Source organism: Parasteatoda tepidariorum, chromosome 1, assembly GCF_982258835.1.
Source record: "Parasteatoda tepidariorum strain Cologne lab strain chromosome 1, Ptep-v5.0, whole genome shotgun sequence".
NCBI classification, from domain to species: domain Eukaryota; kingdom Metazoa; phylum Arthropoda; class Arachnida; order Araneae; family Theridiidae; genus Parasteatoda; species Parasteatoda tepidariorum.
In genome coordinates this window covers 53,526,928-53,546,033 of record NC_141755.1, presented here as the reverse complement: position 1 = coordinate 53,546,033, position 19,106 = coordinate 53,526,928, and the positions used below count along the sequence as shown (strand labels likewise).

The following is a 19,106-nucleotide window of genomic DNA, read 5'->3' as shown; positions in this document are numbered from 1 at the left end:
TCCTTGCAGAACTTGTACAACTCTAACTCTAGTTACTTTTCTATAAGGATTTGAAATGTTGAACAAGCCTGATTTACAATGATTTTTTTAAAAATAAATAAAAAAAAAATTGCATAAAAAAATTTATAAATAAATAAAAAAAAATTCTTGTTAGTGACATAAATAAGAAAAAAGAATTATTTTTTTCAATATTTAATAGTTTTTTCAGTTCGAAATTCATAGTGAGAGATTTCGGAGCATTTATAAATATTTGTTGTGGGTTATAAATATCATAATAAAACACATTAGATTTTGCCACTACTTTTAAAAGATCATTCTAATCCTGATTGTTTTTTCTCCTTTTTCAAAAAGCAAAACTGATCAAAAAAAAAAACAAAAAAAAACTTAAAATGTTCATTTAAAAAAATTTTTTTACCACGATCTTCCAATAATTTATTCTTTTTTTCTAAGAAAAAGTAAAATCCGCAATGACATTTCGCAATATAAACAAACAACCATTATTGACAACATAGGCGACACTTCATTTTTTTGCAGCATCACACAATCATCAGACCGTCTGGTGAGATTTCGGTAGGCAAAGCAAGCAACCGCACAGAAGCCCACCATCCAATCACGTTTCGGTCCGGCGCCGCGGCGGAAATGACGTCACAGAGATGAATGGCTGTCCTTTTAAGGGTGAGTCTCATTGTAGCGGAGGCCAGGTGGTGTACTGCTGTTGTTGTAGTTGTATCACACAAGTTATTCTGCGGATAAAAATCAACGGAGCGGCTTTGTGATTTTTTGAGAGAGAAGATTTTTATGAAAGGAGAACTTGTTCATTCCTGATATTCTTCCATCTATTTGCACCAAGGAAAAGAGGGAAAAATGGCACCTGTCTATGACTTCAGACATGTCGAACTGGATAAGATAGGCCGTGGAAAGAGGTTTGTAAACATGATTTTTTTTTTTAAAATTATTAATTGAAATTTAAGATGGTGCACTAATCCATGACTTAGCATTTCGCAGATTGTGTGATGAAATTGAAATTATTTTTCTTGGATAAATTAAATTTAGAATTCCATGACGATTCTAAAATAAAATAAAGAATGCTGCGTTTTATCCGTGGTTCAATTTATGGAAATTTGGATTAACATTTTGGGGTTATTTGATTCACTTTAGACTAGAGATAGAAATCTGATGGCAAATTCTAATAAAGGAAGAGGTTATTTATTTATCTTAATTGTATGGAGATGCATACATTATCATATCTTGATTGATTTGGGATAATTTAAAATAGTCAAATTTAAGAATATTTGGCGAAACATTTTGGGGTGGTTTGATTTACAATAAGATTAAAGATAGAATTTGATGACAAATTCTAATAAAGGAAGAGGTTATTTATTTGGTATTATTTAAAAGATGATATGGAAATGCATACATTTTCGAATTTTGTATGATTTAGGATCATTTAAGTGTTTGAGAATAAATTTTTTTAAAGAATTACTAGTTAATCAACCTACTTTAAAACTGTATTGAAATCTATCAAAGTTACACTGTAATTCCTATTGATTTTTATATTCTTTTATTATATTACAAATATGCATTATAATATTTTAATATTAGTTACGTGCAGGTGCTATGTAGATAAATTAAAATTTCCCATCTCTTTTTTTTTTAACGTCACAGTACATTAAATTATCTAAAGAATGACGTCTAATTTCAAAAATATTTAATTTATATTTTTAATGCATTCGTAAACTGATGAAACTTCATGCTAACTTGTAAATTATCGAAATCGTAAATACCGTAAGATGCCCTCATCGTTTTTTAAAATCATGCTTATTAATTAAGCATAATTATGTTATTATATTGTATTATCATTTGATTCATGAAATAAATTAAACATCAGTTGTATCTTCCTAACATTAAAAATTAACATAAATATTTTTTAAGAAGTATTTTTTACGCCTTGAGAAAGTTTTAAGAAAAGCAACCTTTCGTTGTTTTACCGGCACCCAAGGTGATTGCAGAAGCTTCTCCGCAACGCCTTCTTTTGTTTGCTTTGCGGGGAAAAAACGTTCCAAGAGATGACTTCTACTTCTACCCACTGGAGATAAGTTTTGGCGTCCTTCTTTTCTTAATCAATGACACAAAAAAACTGCAAAAATTACTTAATAGCAGAAAAAATGTGTCAAGTTTATGGTGTATAGTTTTGTAAATTTAATGCATAAAAAAATAATTAAATTGTGTTGATATTTTCAGAAGGGAAAAAATTCAACCATCTTTGTTGTTAAACAATTAACCATTTTAAATGAGAAACTACATCATGGTGAATAAAGTTATTAGTTGTAAAGTAAATTGCATAAAATATAATGCTTTTTATCTTGACGTGTAAAATATGGAATAATTTTAATTAAATTTTTGTAACCAAATAAATTGTGCTTACGTTAAATTCTATTTTGTAAGAAATGTAGTAAAGTAATTAATTGCGCTAATAGTTTGTTAGTTGCTTATATCAATCTTGTGTGCGCTAAATAAATAGTTCGAATTAGTAGTCTTTGATTGTTAATCAATATTTTATTTATTTATTTGTACTCTATTAGTCTCAAAAGCGTAGCAATTATTTGTTGGAGGTCGTTTTTACAACAAGCTACCCTTAATTTGCATACCACACCTGAATAACCGTTCATATATAATTACATAAATAAATAGAGGCTTACGACCTTGATAATTTGCCATAATTGTCCAAGTGTTTATGGAGTAGATAATTGCTGAAAATAGGAAATAATTCAGGTCATAACTTTTTCATCAGATTAAAAAAGGTTATTAAATATGATTTTCATTTTATTATGATACTCAGTGCATAATGATTTGTGAGTAAATTTTTTTTCTCAATTTAATTGCTTAAACGGAGTAGGCTCTTGAATAGAGTCGAGCATTAATTATTTCTAACATCAAGAATTATGACAAAATTGTCGATACCTTTTATTTCAATAGTTTTAATTGTGTATGTTTATCCGTTTGGAATTTTTTTCGTCTTGTCCTTGAGCAAGATATATATGTTATGTGAAGTGTTGCGGTGTAGATTTTATCTAATTAATTCTTCACTAGTCACCTTTGCAGAATTTGGAATTTCAAATAGCTTTATGTATTATTTTTACAGACAATTAATTCAAGTTTAAATGTGGATGTATTTTAGTCGCCATCTGAACCAATTTTTAACTTGAAAATCTGGGAACTGTTCTGTTTAATACCTATAATTCACAACATATTTTTTTGTTTAAGATAAATCAACCATTTAACTAAACATATTTTAATAACAGAATTTCTAAATAATTTCAATGGTTTTAAACTTTTTACACTCCATATACATTTCAGTGTGAGATTTTATTTACGTTTGTGAAATTGATAGTATACCATTAAAACGTGTTAAATGTCATGTAAATATGCAACTCGTAATAAAATAAAAGAAAAACTAGAACAACAACACACATTAACAAATTAATTAACAATAACACCGTTAATGAAATTTTTGAGCTAAGATAAATATTTTCCGATTTTAGCAATTTACATAAAATTGTTTTTAACATAAAAGTAGATGTTCTTATGAAATATTACAAGTTGATAAGCTCGTACTGATGTAACATAAAGCCAACTGATAACTTATTATTTGTCATATCCGAAAATGATATCATATCTCAAAACATCTCATTCGTCGAAATACTTAAGTTTAATTTTTTTATTAGTTGAGCTATTTAAATATAAGGAATCTATTGTTATAAATTTATCTTATTTTTAAATTGAGAATTTAATTTGTAAAAATTGAAAGCATGTTTAAATAAAATAATTTTAAAATTGTATGAAAATATTTATAAAGAAATAGCAATACATTAAAAGAACCGTAAAATGTCTATTTACATATAGATCAGGATTGCAAAAAAGCCGTATTTTTCTGAAAACGACCGGTTTTTAATTTTAAAAAAAACCCCGGTTTTATTGACTTTTTTGTATTTTATTATTCAAAATATTAACTTACACGTATTTAAATTAGTTTTATTAATGACTGTTCAGTTAAAATAATATAAGTAAAATATGTTGTATCAATTTTACTTTCTCTTGAAGCCATTTATTTTATGAACAGATTAATTTTAATGATGTAATTGCTGTTACATATTTGCTTCAAATTAAGACATTTCCCTCTGAAATTGTTCTAAAACTATTTCAATAATTTTCTGATTCATTCTCAATGTGCTATAAATTGATTCAAAATAATTATTTTTTTAAAATTGTACTAATTCTTCTATAAATTAGGCTCTTTTCTATAAAACTGTTCATGATTTGTTCAAAATGACTATTTTATTTTGTTTAAATATTAGATGTATTTATATTTAATTATATATTATTCATATACTCATTAAATAAGTTGATTTCTAACTGTTCTAAGTAGTTTAAAATCAGGGGTCTGTCCAGACATTTTGTGAAAGGTCCGTTTTTCGTGAAATTGTGAAAAAATTACTCACATTCTTTCAACCAGGGTCCGCTTTTATGAATTTGTGCAAATAGGGTCCGTTATTGCAAAAAAAAAACTTTTTCAAGGAGTTTTTAAATTGTAAAGATATACAAGATTATGCACAACACTGTAAAATTATAATTAAAAAAATTAAATTTTAAAAAATAAACAACAATTGCTGCTTCTAAATTAGAGATGCAACATACAAATATTTGGTATTTAGCCTATACTGCTGAACGCAGAACATTAATTTCGGACGAATAATGGAAGAATCGTCTGCCGAAGACAAAACTTAATTCGTTTACATCCATCTTTCTTGTTTTCTGCCCTGGAAAGGGTTTATTCGATTTACAAAATAATAATGAAGATAAACAAATTTGTGAAGGGTCCGATTAAAAGAAAAATCATTTTGTGAAGGGTCCGTTTTTAAGTTAAAACATTTTGTGAAGGGTCCGTTTTTATGAAAAGATATTTTGTGAAGGGTCCGTTTTTATGAAAAGATATTTTGTGAAGGGTCCGTTAACGGACCCAAATTTCTTCTAAACAGACCCCTGAAAATGAATTTTCCTAACATCTCTATGTTGAACTAAACTGTTTCAAGGGGAGAGGGGAGGAATTACTTCTCTAAATTTTTAAAGAAGTTTCAATCACATCAATTAGTTAGCAATTTTATCTCCCTTTTATGTTATTATACAGTTTTTGAAAAATATCAGCCAGCTTTTTTAATTTAAGCCGGTCTTTTTTAAGTAGTTTAAACCAAAAAAAAAGAGAAAAGAAAACAGCTTTTTTAGACCTGATTAAATTTCGGTAACCCTGATATAAACTAATAGATATTTGTGCTTTTTTGTTTCCTTAGCGTATACGTGTATAATATTAATGTTTGATATAGTTTATAGTAATAGAATAATAATTATTTAAATATGGTCACATAAATGATTTTTTACTTTTAAAATGCAATATTTTTAAAGCAAAGTAATTTGATAAACTAAACCTTGCTGTGCAACACCTAATTTAAAGTGTATACTGACTGGAGAGGTAGATAACGAAATAAGAGGCTATTTTATTTAAAAAAGGTATATATATAGCAAATATATATAGCATTATTAAATATATATATAGCTTTAGCGATTCAATTGCATAATTGTATAAATATGTTATGATATATAACAGGAATCATAGAAAAAATTTGGGTCCGTTAACCCTTCTCAATTTTTTTTATCGTTAAAACAGACTTTTCTCGAAATAGTTCGCTAAAACGAAACCTTTAGAGAATATTTTGTCTTAAAAACAGACGCTTCACACAATTTTCTATCACGAAAGTGGACCGTTCACGAAATAATAGTAAATAATGTAAAATTTTAGGAAATATGTTTGATAAATGTTCAAGTTATAAATGGCGTAATACTGAAATGCTGTAACAATGTACCTCAGGTCGTTGCCACATTAAATAAATTTTACTCAATTTTGCTAACTCAGAGTTGAAATGTTTTATTTGCTATCTGCATTAATATCTTGAACTCAGTATTATCAGTATTATTATATTCGTGCGAATTCAATCCAGAAGATAAATCGCAATAATATTCCAAATATTCTATTGCCCATTCTTGAATTATTATTTTTTTCTTTCTTTACAATGTTCTCATCTTAGCGAGTTAAAGAAACTCAAATACGACTAATGTAACGCCCAATGCCTATTTACTTGCAAAAATGTGGGGAAGATTGAAGTAAAATGCTTCTTCAAAATGGCTTTTTAAGTTGTCAGAATAAAGATGATTTAAGGCTTTTTCTAGAGATTAATAAACTCAGCATTCCGCCTCCTCAACGAGTTGGAAAATTCCTCTCATCCGAGAGGCTGGCTTTCGTCTCTTATGACAAACTAATCTGCATATCCATGTTTGTTATGTGATTTCTACCGAGACTCCAGACTCATGTCTGGTGCTCATTACTTTAATTTTATGATTCTGTTCGCTGAGGTCAGATATTTTTTTCCACTTGGTCGCGACTTATCGTGGGGCATTAAAGTCTTCTACGAATCCCTCTATTTTAATCGGGAGTTTCTTTCTATTTTTGTTCTATCAAATCGAATATAATCATGAGTAAGAATCTTGACCTTTTGATTCGAGTAATGAGACAGTTTGCTTGATTTATGCAGAAGCGAGAATCAATAAAATAAATGCGTCATTAAATGCAAACGATGCTCATAGAGTTGATTAGCCTTTCCTCCCCTGCTTTTTATATTGAATATTAAAACGATTTCGAATGTATCTTCGATGTATCTTTTACTTCTCTTTTAGTTATAATAAACTGAATAGTATATATATGGTAAAATTATAGTTTATTTTATAATATTTAGCTTCTTATTTGGATTTGGTTGTTTTCTTGAGTTTTTTTATAATTAATTTTAGGGAAAAAACTAATAATATTTTTTGGAATCAAATTTTCTCGTTTGCACATTGTTTGTTATTTTAAATATATATTTTGCGATAATTTCAAAATTTTTAATATTGGGATTTCAGAGTGGAAATAATTGTAATTATAATTTTTATTTACTTATTTATTTTTTATTTTTTCCATGCGAAATCTTTTTGTCAACGTTTTTTAAAAATATTGAATAAAATTGATTGTGAACATTAAAACTTGTGTTAGCTAATTAATTTTAATAAATTTTACGTTTTTTGAAAATTTCATGTTATTTTTGCAGTATAAATAAATTATTTAATATGATATTATTTGATATAAGTTCTTTTCAGGAAACTTTTTATAACAAGATATTAATAGTATAAATTACCAGCAATTTTTAGTATTTTAAGTACCAGCTAAGTAGTAAAAAATCTTAATTAATAATTTTAATTCCTTTTTAACTAAGTATTCTTCTATAGCTCAATGCCTGTATGATTATTTAAAAAATGTTTTAATTTAAAAAATTATTTTAAAAAAATTAATCATTCAATAATAGAATATGTACTCAAATATTACTTAACTGTTTAATAATTTATTTATTTATTGGTAATTATTGTTAATGTTATACTGAATTTTGTCTTCTATTTCCTTATTAAAAGCAGGCGCTACCGATCTCAATATTAATAATTTGTCGTTCATAAATAATTTGAATAGATATATAATGTTGTTACAGTTTAACTTATTTAAAATTTATTGTATCGCCCATGATTAGTTCTATTCAATATCACAAAAGCTGAATCAGTCATACGTGAAAAGTAAAATATTTTGATAATTTATCTTAGCAATTGTGACCAACCTTCATTTCCATTCATTTGTTAGATTCAAGACCAGAAACCATAACCGTATATGATGCGGGTTCCATAAAAAAAATTACTTGTTGTAGAGATAGAATCACCATATCTTTTTATGGCATGATCCCACCATCCATTATTCTGAGGGATCAGCCACACTTTTCCATTCCATCTTCTACGATACAATAATTGATCACATGTCTCTGGGTAACACCTGGTTAGAGAAAATAGGTTTTTGGCCTCATTTTTCGAACTCCATCCCCTTTCAGAGAGGGAGAAGGATTCCATTCTAGAATTGAAGGATGGGTTTCGAGGGGGGTACTCTTTGGTAGTCAGTGGTTGTGCAATTTTTTATCATTCAGTGATCAAAAAAAGATATTGTAATTTTTTTTTCTTGTGGTAGTTGATTCTTCATCTAGGTGTTCTATGCCCTTTATCGACCTTGGAGGTTTTTTGCGTCAGAAAGTGTAAATGATATTGAAAAGAATGCATGTTAGGAAAGTGTAAAGAACGTGCTTTTTTTTCACTACTTTTTTTTAAATTTTATCCATAGTTGTTTATTTTAGAGTGATTTGTTCCTTGTTAATGCTCTTAATCTCGGAATTCACTTAAAGCGGTTGAGTAATTAATCTAAATTTGTATCATTCAGCTGAGTACTTATATGTCGATCAGTTTTGCAACTAGTAAAACTTAATTGTTTTTATGTAGTGATATATGAAACAGCTTTAAACTTTCAGTTCTAGTTGTATGTATATTGCCAATTAAAACTATTTAATAAAAGAATAATGAAAATTGGCAGAAAAAAAGGCAGTCGGTAAGTTGCGTTCCAAAGCGTCATATCCATATTGTCATCTTACTCAATTCAGCATGTGAAAAAAACATGAATTGGGCAGTGTTTATGCTCGTATTATCTTTCAGCGAAAGAAAAGAAAAATACGAATTTGTCCTCAACCATTTCCGGTGCAGCACGCAAGTCACCTAATCAACAGAAAAACTTCTGAAGTTATTGAACTTAATCTCTTGCTTTACGCGTTATTGCCATAAAATATCCAATGTTGTTTTGTAAACCTGTACTTGAATCTATTTATCTAGTAGTGGAGCAAATATAGGTCTCATTATGTAGCCAAGAACTGTTTTTTCTTATTAAATAATAATAACATATTCGTATTTTGGAGGATTGATATTTCGATGGCAAAATTGATCCTTGCCAAATGTTATTTGATATATCCAGTATAGCTCGTTTTCGGTCGCCAATTTTAAAATCATATTCGTTCTCTTATCTTTTTGTCATAACACCCTTGGATCAAACAGTAAGATACTGATCATTAAACCCGGAAATTATTGATTCAACCTTCGCCGTGTGAATTATATTCTTTGTAAATCTCAAGCTCTTCTTATCTTTATTTTTCAGAATACGTGTATTCAAAGTGTTGCCTAAGCTTCCGTCATCGCCACTTTGTAAAATAATCCAGAGTTAATCCTTAAACAGGCGTTAGCACCATTACGAAGACGCTTTGGAATTACTGTAATTTACATTACACGCTTTTCGTTTCGCTTCATTTACTCAATCTATGCCTTATCATTTATTTTTTTATTGTTTTACTAGCACAAGAATACATTTGATAAGTTCTTTTGTTGTTATCGTTTTTGATAAAGGTCGGAAGAATCGTTTGCAGGCGTGTATAGTGAATGAACTTGAATTTCCTTTGCATTTATTAGAGCACTGCTAATGATTATCTCACGAATTCCAAGAACAGCATTGTTCCATTTTATTATTAATTTTTCGAACAAAGTACCGTTATGTCCTTAAACGTGTTCTACAGCTTTTATTATGTTAGCCATAAATATTATCTTGTTTCCTTGTTGCCATTCTTGCATTTATGATCGTTTTTACACTATCGTTTGCCTGTAAGAAGTTGCAATAAAGTATGCTTCAAATTACCCTTTGAATTGTTAAATAAGACGCATAAAACAAAGGATTGAAAAAAAATATTTGTTGTCAATATAACATTGTTTTGTGTATGATTACTTTTAAAACGGAATTCCATTATATTTTAGAATGTTGAGCGTGTGTGACGCAGTTTACTTTATATTTTCTTTAATCTTATTTTGTGGTGATTGTAGATGATTGTTTAGATAGAGTTTATAACATAATTCAAAAAATAATTTCATTTCATATAGTTATGTAACTTACTATTATTTTTCAGTTGCGTAACACTTTTCGAAATAAATTTTTAAAAAAGTTATACATTAAACTAGATTTTCTTCTGCAAGTGCTTTGATTTTATTCTTTTGGTTTTGTCTTACATTGATTTATATTCGCATTCGTAAATACTACTTTACGTAGACAGGGGTTTTCGAGCGGCAAAAATTCTAAATCATTTGTTGAAGAGCAATATTTTGTCATTTTGGAGACAGATAAATATTTTTTCAGTAATTAAACTTGAAACAATATTTTTTATATATAATATTTTTATAATCTCATGATTGTTATTTTTTATGTCAATCAAAAATATTTCATTATCAAAGTATATTTCAATTTTCGAAAATATGTCATTTATTTAATATAAATTGAATGTTTCATTTTTGATTTTGAGCTATTGGTACGAAAAATTATTTCTGATATCACAGAAAAGCAACACACGCAGGTTGCATTTTTCTAGACTTGGTATGAAATTGAGAAAAATCTACTCGTAATATTGTGAAAATATATTTTTGTAATTAGTGAAAAATCATCAAAACAATGGTCAGACCACAATTTTTGGGAATTCGTAAAAAGTACGTACACATAATAATAATTTTCTGATTTTAAAATTATCGAAGAATTGAGTTCTTTCTAGCAAGCTTCTGTTTTTGTGAATATATGCACTGGCAATGAAAAAAAAAGAAATATGCTCAAAATTAACAGAATACGGTAAAATTTACTCTTTGGGAACTCCACAAAGCGTGGTAATTTTTACCGAAACGCTTTGGTAATGATTTTGGTAGAATTAAAAATAAAACATAGTTTTGTAATGTATATTAAAATTAGGTGATTTTATCGCAACACCTTAGTGCTTGGCATAAAAATTATTTATTTCGGATAAATTTACTTTTCAATTTCGTATTTGTATTAAATGTGCGATAAACAAGAACTATAATTTTGAAAATTTCCAGTAAACCATTACCATATGAATTTAAATGCCAGATAATTTTGCTTTCCTTACCAGAATTATGTTTTTTTTTTAACCAGTTTTCTCTCCGTGTGATAATTAGATCCTGTTAAAAAGTCTTGTTGATAAAATCCTGTTAAAATTATCAAAGACATCATTGACGTCGTTTTCAAATTGAAAAATGCTGCGAAGAGCTCGTTATTAAAATAAACTTATTAAACTATTATATATGCGAGGAGTCCGTTTTAACTATAAAATTTTTTTTTCAAAATGACGTCTGAAATGTATCGAAAAGCGTGGTATTTTAAAAGAACAGAAATAAAACTCATTAAAAATTCTCCACGAGTTCCCCTGGAAAGAAAATAGCTTTGAGGAGAGAGGAAGTCGGTTGACATGAAAATTCCATCACAAACCCGACAGCTAGTTCAAACTCTGGCTTTGTTCGATTCTGTCTCTTCCAATCTTTTTCAGGTTGCCCTTTAAACTGGGAATTCCCTTTTGAAAATATTCCCAGTAACTCTATCAACACTTCTTATTTCCACCCATATTCAAAGATAAAATGGGGATTATTCCGTCAGAAAAAGGCCGATATCGCCTCTTACTTTTTATCTCAAGTGGTTGTTTTGAGATAGGGCGGTATGAGCCTGGATTGTTTTATCAGTGAGCCATCCCTCTTTTGGCATATCACACAACCGTTTTTCAGTTAATAATGCTCATACTGTAGATCCCGAAAGTGTCTTATTCTGTCTGAATTTTTTTTTTCCTGCATAAAATAATGTTATTCTTTTTCTTTATTTACTTATCTTTTTTATTGCTTGTTCTCAAGAGATACCCTATCAAGAATTTAGGTTTTTATTTTAAGGGGAGACCATTTAGAACATTTATTCGAACATCAATCAAGTTTTAACTTTATAGTTCGTTTTTGATATCAGACATTCTGAAGAAGGTTAACCTTTCAGTTCCAGCCTTTGATTGATTTGAAATGATTGTCAAGTTTTTAAAATGTGTTCAAATGGCTTAATTGCATATGGTTTGCATTTGATATCAGACATTCTGAAGAAAGATAGCCTTTCAGCTAGAGCTTTTCATGATTAAAAATAGTACTTCAATGAATAAAGTTTTAAAATGATTGTCAGGATTTTAAAATGTGTTCGATCAAGTCTTAACTGCCCATGTTGTGTTTTTTATATCAGACATTCTGAAGAAAGTTAGCCTTTCAGCTAGAGCTTTTCATGATTAAAAGTAATATTTCAATGAATGAAGTTGTAAAATGATTGTCAAGTTTTTAAAATGTGTTCAATCAAGTTTTAACTGCGTATGGCTTGTTTTTGATATCAGACATTCTGAAGAAAATTAGCCTTTCAGCTAGAGCTTTTCATGATTAAAAGTAATATTTCAATGAATGAAGTTGTAAAATGATTGTCAAGATTTTAAAATGTGTTCGATCAAGTCTTAACTGCCCATGTTGTGTTTTTGATATCAGATATTCTGAAGAAAGTTAGCCTTTCAGCTAGAGCTTTTCATGATTAAAAGTAATATTTCAATGAATGAAGTTGTAAAATGATTGTCAAGTTTTTAAAATGTGTTCAATCAAGTTTTAACTGCGTATGGTTTGTTTTTGATATCAGACATTCTGAAGAAAGTTAGCCTTTCAGCTAGAGCTTTTCATGATTAAAAATAATATTTCAATGAATGAAGTTGTAAAATGATTGTCAAGTTTTTAAAATGTGTTCAATCAAGTCAAGTGTGTGCACTCAATCTTAACTACGCATGGTTTGTTTTTGATATCTCTCATTCTGAACGAAACGAAGTTGACGAATACCTTCGAGCCTTTTATCAGAAAAAATAAAATTTCAGAAGGCAGTTCAATTACCAAGTTTAGTTGTGTTTAAGATTTTAACTACATGGTTTGTTTCTTATTTCTGGCAGTCTGAAGAATGTTAATTAACACCTTTCAGCTAGTTCTCTTTATCAATAAAAATAATTTTTAAACAAACTTGGCTTTATATCAGAACAATAAATACGAAATATTCACCAATTCTTTTAACTGGGTCAAATATTTATGATTATTTTTTTCCCTCAAAAATTTATGAAAATCAAGCAATGGCATAATTATAATTAAATTAAATGATGTAATCAAAGAATGTCATATAAACAGCTTTAACAGAATCGGATCGATCACACAAGTTGCATAGTTGTGTCGCAGCCATCGATTTCTGTCTCTTACGTCAAAGATATTTAAAATGCAGGGGCATCCCTTTACAGCAAGCATTTCTTCATTCCAACTTAAACACGCAAACAATTTCAAATATTATTTTTAACAACATGCTTTTTCGCATTTATTAGTCTACTAGTTCTTATTAACAAACAATGGCTAAAATAGCATTAATAATAATTAATATTTATAATTTTCATTAGCGTTCAATGCAATTTTCTGGGAAATCTTTTTTTTAAATCGGAATAATTTTGAATTTCTCATCTGCCAACTGTAATGGATTACTAATATGAATTACTACGTAGAAGTCATCTATTTTACTGAATTGCAAACTACGCCCGATATTACTCATATTCTTCTTTTTTTGTAACCAGTTAATTTAAAAAGCATTGCCTGGATGACAACAAGCTCATCTTGCATGTTTTAAGTCTGTTCTGTTTTTTTTAACTTTTCGTTTTTGATACAACTTATTTTTAAAAATTAAAATAAACCCAAAACAAGTCTTATTTATATCCCTTGCAGTAAACTTGTAATTTGCATAATATAATTTACGGAATGTAGTATTTTTTATACGCATCTTTGTTTGGTTATCTGTTATAAAAAATAAGTTGGTTAAAACTTAATGTATGTCATCCGGTTTCTTATGAGTTATTCAACTTATAAATTTATTATTTTTAAATTGCCCTAATTTTTTTGTACAGTACTGGAAATGTTTAATCTATGTCTGGATATTTAATGAATGATTATTATAAATCGGAATTGTTATGTTTGAAAAATTTATGAAATAAGTTGTATGCTATTAATTATTGTCTTTTCTTTAAAGATGCTGCATATCATTAATTCTTGTATGTATTCAATAATATAAACAAAATTAAGTGAAAATCAGGGCTGATTGTGCTCCGGAAAAAATCCGGATTTTCAGATTTTTCGCTAACAGTGATCCGGAAGTTTCCACAGATCGAAGGTCCAGACGTTTCAAAAAATCATTGATCACAGAAGTTTCCGGAAATCAAATTTTCAAAGATGGAACTTAAAAACACAGTTTATTTTGTTTGTAAGGGAGAGCCCAGATACATTTTTTATTAGTAAATAGTTATAACCATAAACTCAAGGGAGAAAGACATATTTGTAAATTTTAATTACTCCTCCAGGTCATCATAGGTATGTGTAAATGGTATAGTATGTGTAAAATTTTAAGTATATTTTAAGTAAACAAAGAAATATTGAGAAAAAGGAAACAAACTTGGTTTAAATTTTTTCTAGTTTTCCAATGTAAACTTTTTTCTTTCTTTTTTTGAAAAAAAACTCAGGAAATTTTCCGGAATTTTGACTTGGACTCACAATCACCCCTGAAAAATAAAAGAGTTCGCACAATTTTCATACTAATCAGAGCAATTGTCAGATACAGCTGATATAACTAAAAAATTTTCTCAAACAATTGTATCGATTTTTTTATTTAATTAATGGATAAAAAGAATGACGAAACGAATGATGAAAGGAGCATTTTATGTAAGTAAGGTGATTCGTGTGTGTAGGTTGGATTACTTTGTCTTATTCATCTTATCTCTTGAATATCTTGTTTTTACACAATTCTGCTTGTCTTGCGTGGCATATGGCAACATGTTTTTGAGCTTGAAGTCACTTAACACGTTCTTTCTTTCAGCTCATGTCACCATATCTTTAAAGGGAATAACTCTTTTGCTTTATGAGAGATAAGCATTTGCCCCCATATTTTAAACTTCAAAAATTGGATGATTTTCAAAATGTCGTCTAACATATTCTTTCGCTCAAATCATGCCATCATATCATTCATATCTCTAATAATTATTAATTAGGTGGTTTTCAAAATGTTTTTAAGCTTGATAAATCTAGTGTTTTCAAAATATCTCTTAACAAGCTCTTTCGCTCATCCCATCCTACCATATCTCTATATGAAATAACTTCCTAACCATATGAAACTAAAACATTTGCCCTACGACCGTAACACGATCTTAAACTTGAAAAATTAAATGTTTTTATAATGTCACTTAACATGTTCTTTCACTAAACTCATCAATTGGTATCTTGAAAGAAAATGGCTACTTTTTCCGTGTGTGATAATATCAACTGGTGGTCAGAACACAGTCACGGTCAGTTTTATTTTCTATCCAGGTCTTGAATTTTGTATTTATTGATCATGATTTCCGATCACGACTGCTCTCTGGAATCACGTAAAAGAATCACCTTCCTATTCGAATACCAAACAAGAAGTGAGGATAAAAAATTCGGTTAACTGATTACACAGGCAGGTCAAGTTTATATAAACACGCGCTCTGTGGATTTTCTCTCTCCTGTTTATCTGTCAAAGCCTCTAAGAAACGCAAAGAAGAAAAAAATTGGCTTATTTTTTTCGCATTTATTTTTCAGAAGGTGCCATTTCTTATATTAAATTGATAAGAGCTTTGCTAGGGTCAAAGACCCGCCATTTTTCAAAGTAAAAACTTGTTTTTAGCATAGTTCTTGTGATCGGGGATTAAAAAGTCGTGATGTGAAAAATATTGCTGTCAAATTATGTGATGCTTTGAATGTTTCAATATAATAACAATAGGAATTTTTTTAAACGGATTTTGTATAGGACTCAAAAGTATATGTTCGACGCGTTTTAAATAATTTACTCTGAAATACTTTTTCTTTTGAAGTGTTTACCATTATCATTTACATATGAATCGTTTATTATCTTGTCGATACGTGTCAATAATAACCTGCCAATTGTATTGTTAACAATGGATGCTTTTATTTTGTTTTTTCTTCTGTTGTTTATAGTACATTAATTTTGAATTTGTTTTGTTAACAATTAAAAAAAGTGTTTTTGGAAGAAAAAAATTTAAAGCTAGTTGAAAAATAATAATGAAATTGAAACTTTTTACTAACATGTCTGTTTTATAAATATTTAAGTATATTGTAAAATCTTTGGAGTAATTCCTATTCGAAAAACTAAAACTTGTTTCAATGTTTAATTTAGTTCAAGTTAATACCAAATTGGGCGTTCATGCACACATTAAAGATACAGTTAAATCCTAACACCAATAATTAACAAGGCATACACCAAGCTAATATGTTTTTATTTCTTTCATGGTTGGCAACAGGCCGGATAATGTGCTGTCGTTTTTGAGTGCTCCGCAAAATTTTTAAAAATTGTGGGACATTGTGATTCTATTTGCATTAGAAATGATATAGTCGAAGACAGAAAATTATAGATACAGTACAGATATTGAGTACTGTAGTTCTAAATATCAGTGTTAACGAATGACAAAAATGGTGGCGGCTACTTTACACTTAGTAGTGTGTTGCTTTACTACAAAAGGAACTATATCCCTGGTTGTTGATATAGTGGAGCCATATTGGTGTAAAATGTTTGCAACCATCTTTTAAAGAACTTTATTTTTAAATATTTGGGGAGGCGAAATATATTTAATCTCGATGTATACAATACAACTTTGAATTATGTGAACTGTTGCAGAATTCTGCTTCCACATGAATGTTTCAGTCACAAATTGATGGATTCTGAAAGAACAAAATTTTTTAATGGAGACAGTCTTTCTGCATTGATGTACTTTGATCATTAAACAATTAAAAAAATTATTTAAAAAAGTGACTGGTTGTTTATTTCATTTTAGTCGCCACTTTTTTTTGTAGACTCGTCCCGTGTCGAGTGGCGGTTTTCAGGTCTAGACTTCCGCAATAGTTCAGTGTGGTTAAAACATTTAACTTTTAAACATTTTGATGGTATAATAAAATGATTCTCTTACTTTATTTTTTCTTGGAATCTACGTATACTTTCAATTTTCGTCTTGTTGCTAAAATTCCCATTAACTCTCTTCCGGTTTGAAAGTCGTTAACTCTCAAATGAAAAAGATACAATTACTTGGCAGTCAATTATTTATTTACCTGCTGGCATTATGTTTATTCCTACTCCGTTCCCGACTGTCGTATTTCATAAAAGAAACAATAAATGGTGTCACTTTCACCCCAGCAACACAATATGTCACCTGAGAGGTCTTCGCACGCCCGTCTCTAATGACCAAATACATTGTCAAGTTCAACTTGTTCTCAGGTTAACAGATACTGTTCATGTATCCGTTACATTTGACTTGTTACTTGTTGTTAAACAATTCGTTATATTGTTTAAAGTTTCAACAACTTCTGGGACATGGCATTTATTGTTATATCATGCTGCTTTATTAATTGAATGACAAGAAAGTTATATGTCTTAAAATAAGGAATTAATAATGTTTAACTATTTATTTATTTTATGTATTTAACCCTTGTTTGTTATTTTTTGCATTATTTTGATCAAAAATATTAGGCTTTGAGATTTTGTGTAATGAAATACACATAAAAATACCTTATTTATTTCCTTATAATTTTTAAATGGAAATTTAAAGTTTATTAGGAAATAAATATATCACATTATATATTAATTATCTTAGAAATGTATTAAAAATAAAGAAAATATTTAATTTTAATTTTTTCCAAAAAGATAATTTTAATTACACTATGTAATTAACGATCGAGTATAATTTAAAATTAATGTAGTACATTTATTATTAATTTAGTACAACTCGTATAAGTAATTAACTAACTATTTTAAAACAACTAATTAATTTGAATTATAGTTTATTAAGGTTCGTTACTAGATCGAATGTTTGGTTATATTTGCAATTTTTTTCTTCGATCGCTTGCTTCGATTAATCCCCATTTTTCATTTTTTTTTTTTTTAACATTGAGAAATTTTAAATTATTTTTCTTCAGCCTGTTGCAATTATCTCACCTTTGTTTGTTTTTTGACCTTGTAAATAAATACTCACACTTTTTGTGTCACTGGGATAAATACTCAAGTTATTTATCTTTTTTATTTTAATAGTTTTTTTTTCGCTCTCGAAGGAAATGGAACATAGCTTCCTACAGATTTATTGCAAAAATGTAGTGGGAAGTTGTTTATCTAGAATTGTAGGCTTTCAGTGCAAACGTAGTTCAGCTTTCCTAACATACCATTTTATGGCTTTTCTCTTTCTAACAAATAGGAAGTTTAATTGTCATTTTACATGACTAAATTTCATTTATGTAGTAAAAAACAGCTCCTGTTTTGGAACAAATGCAGAGGTGCCAATTACTACGATTTATCCGAAATTATTACGATTTCATCGTTAGGATTTCGGTCTTACGGTTGAGCAATACTTTTCACTACTGATCTGTTTAAAAAAAGTTTTTTTTCCCCTAACTACCAACATTTACGAAATTTTATTGTCTGCAACTAAGCTACGATAGTTTTTTTTCCTACTCTTTAAACGATTTTAAAATCAATAAATAAAAAAAAAACAATGAAAAGCGGTTTGATAGGGGGGGGGGAATAGAAAAATAAAGACATTTTCCCCTCTTCCACAACTATTCTGAAAATTTATCTTTTCTCTTTATTTAAAAGCAAACAAATATAAATTCAAATCTGAAATGCTGTGAGCAAAAATTAGTGGTTAAGGCAATAAATGCTAGTTCTAATTTAACCAATAACTAGAAAATTGATTCCAAGTAATCTATTTAATTGTATCACATAATGATAAAGTGTAAAGTTACATAATTTTTATTTATATAACTTTTAATGTAGTACTTTTTATCTAAAAGAGTTCCATTTTTGTTTCATTGTAAGTTCATACATGATATTGTTAATATTATATACCTATATAGAATTAAGTAAAATATACCTCTTAAAATTGTTGTTATTTGAATTTTGTAAACGTCAATTGTATATATATTTGTGTTAATGTATGGTACGCAAAATAAAAAATGGACCACGGTGAATAACTTTTGATTTAACGATCGTTTTAGGACTCATTCTTAATGATTTGAGGGGGTGACCTCAAATATGCTAATTAATTAGTGCAGACGATATTTTAGGTTATGAAAACAGACACAATAAAGTTCTTTCTCTGAATAAACATAAATTTTTTTCAATGAAAATAAGG

At 28.4% G+C, this 19,106-nt stretch overlaps 1 protein-coding gene across 1 annotated transcript in view; it reads left to right on the top strand.

The window, feature by feature from the left end:
* The first annotated feature begins 632 nt into the window (after positions 1–632).
* The window catches only part of LOC107455972 (microtubule-associated protein Jupiter), a 40,723-nt gene continuing 22,249 nt past the window's right edge, over positions 633–19,106 (top strand). Inside the window, exon 1 of the mRNA XM_016073720.4 lies at positions 633–923. Coding sequence (XP_015929206.3) covers positions 865–923 — 59 coding nt within the window. The 5' untranslated portion in view covers positions 633–864. The remainder of the gene's footprint in view (positions 924–19,106) is intronic.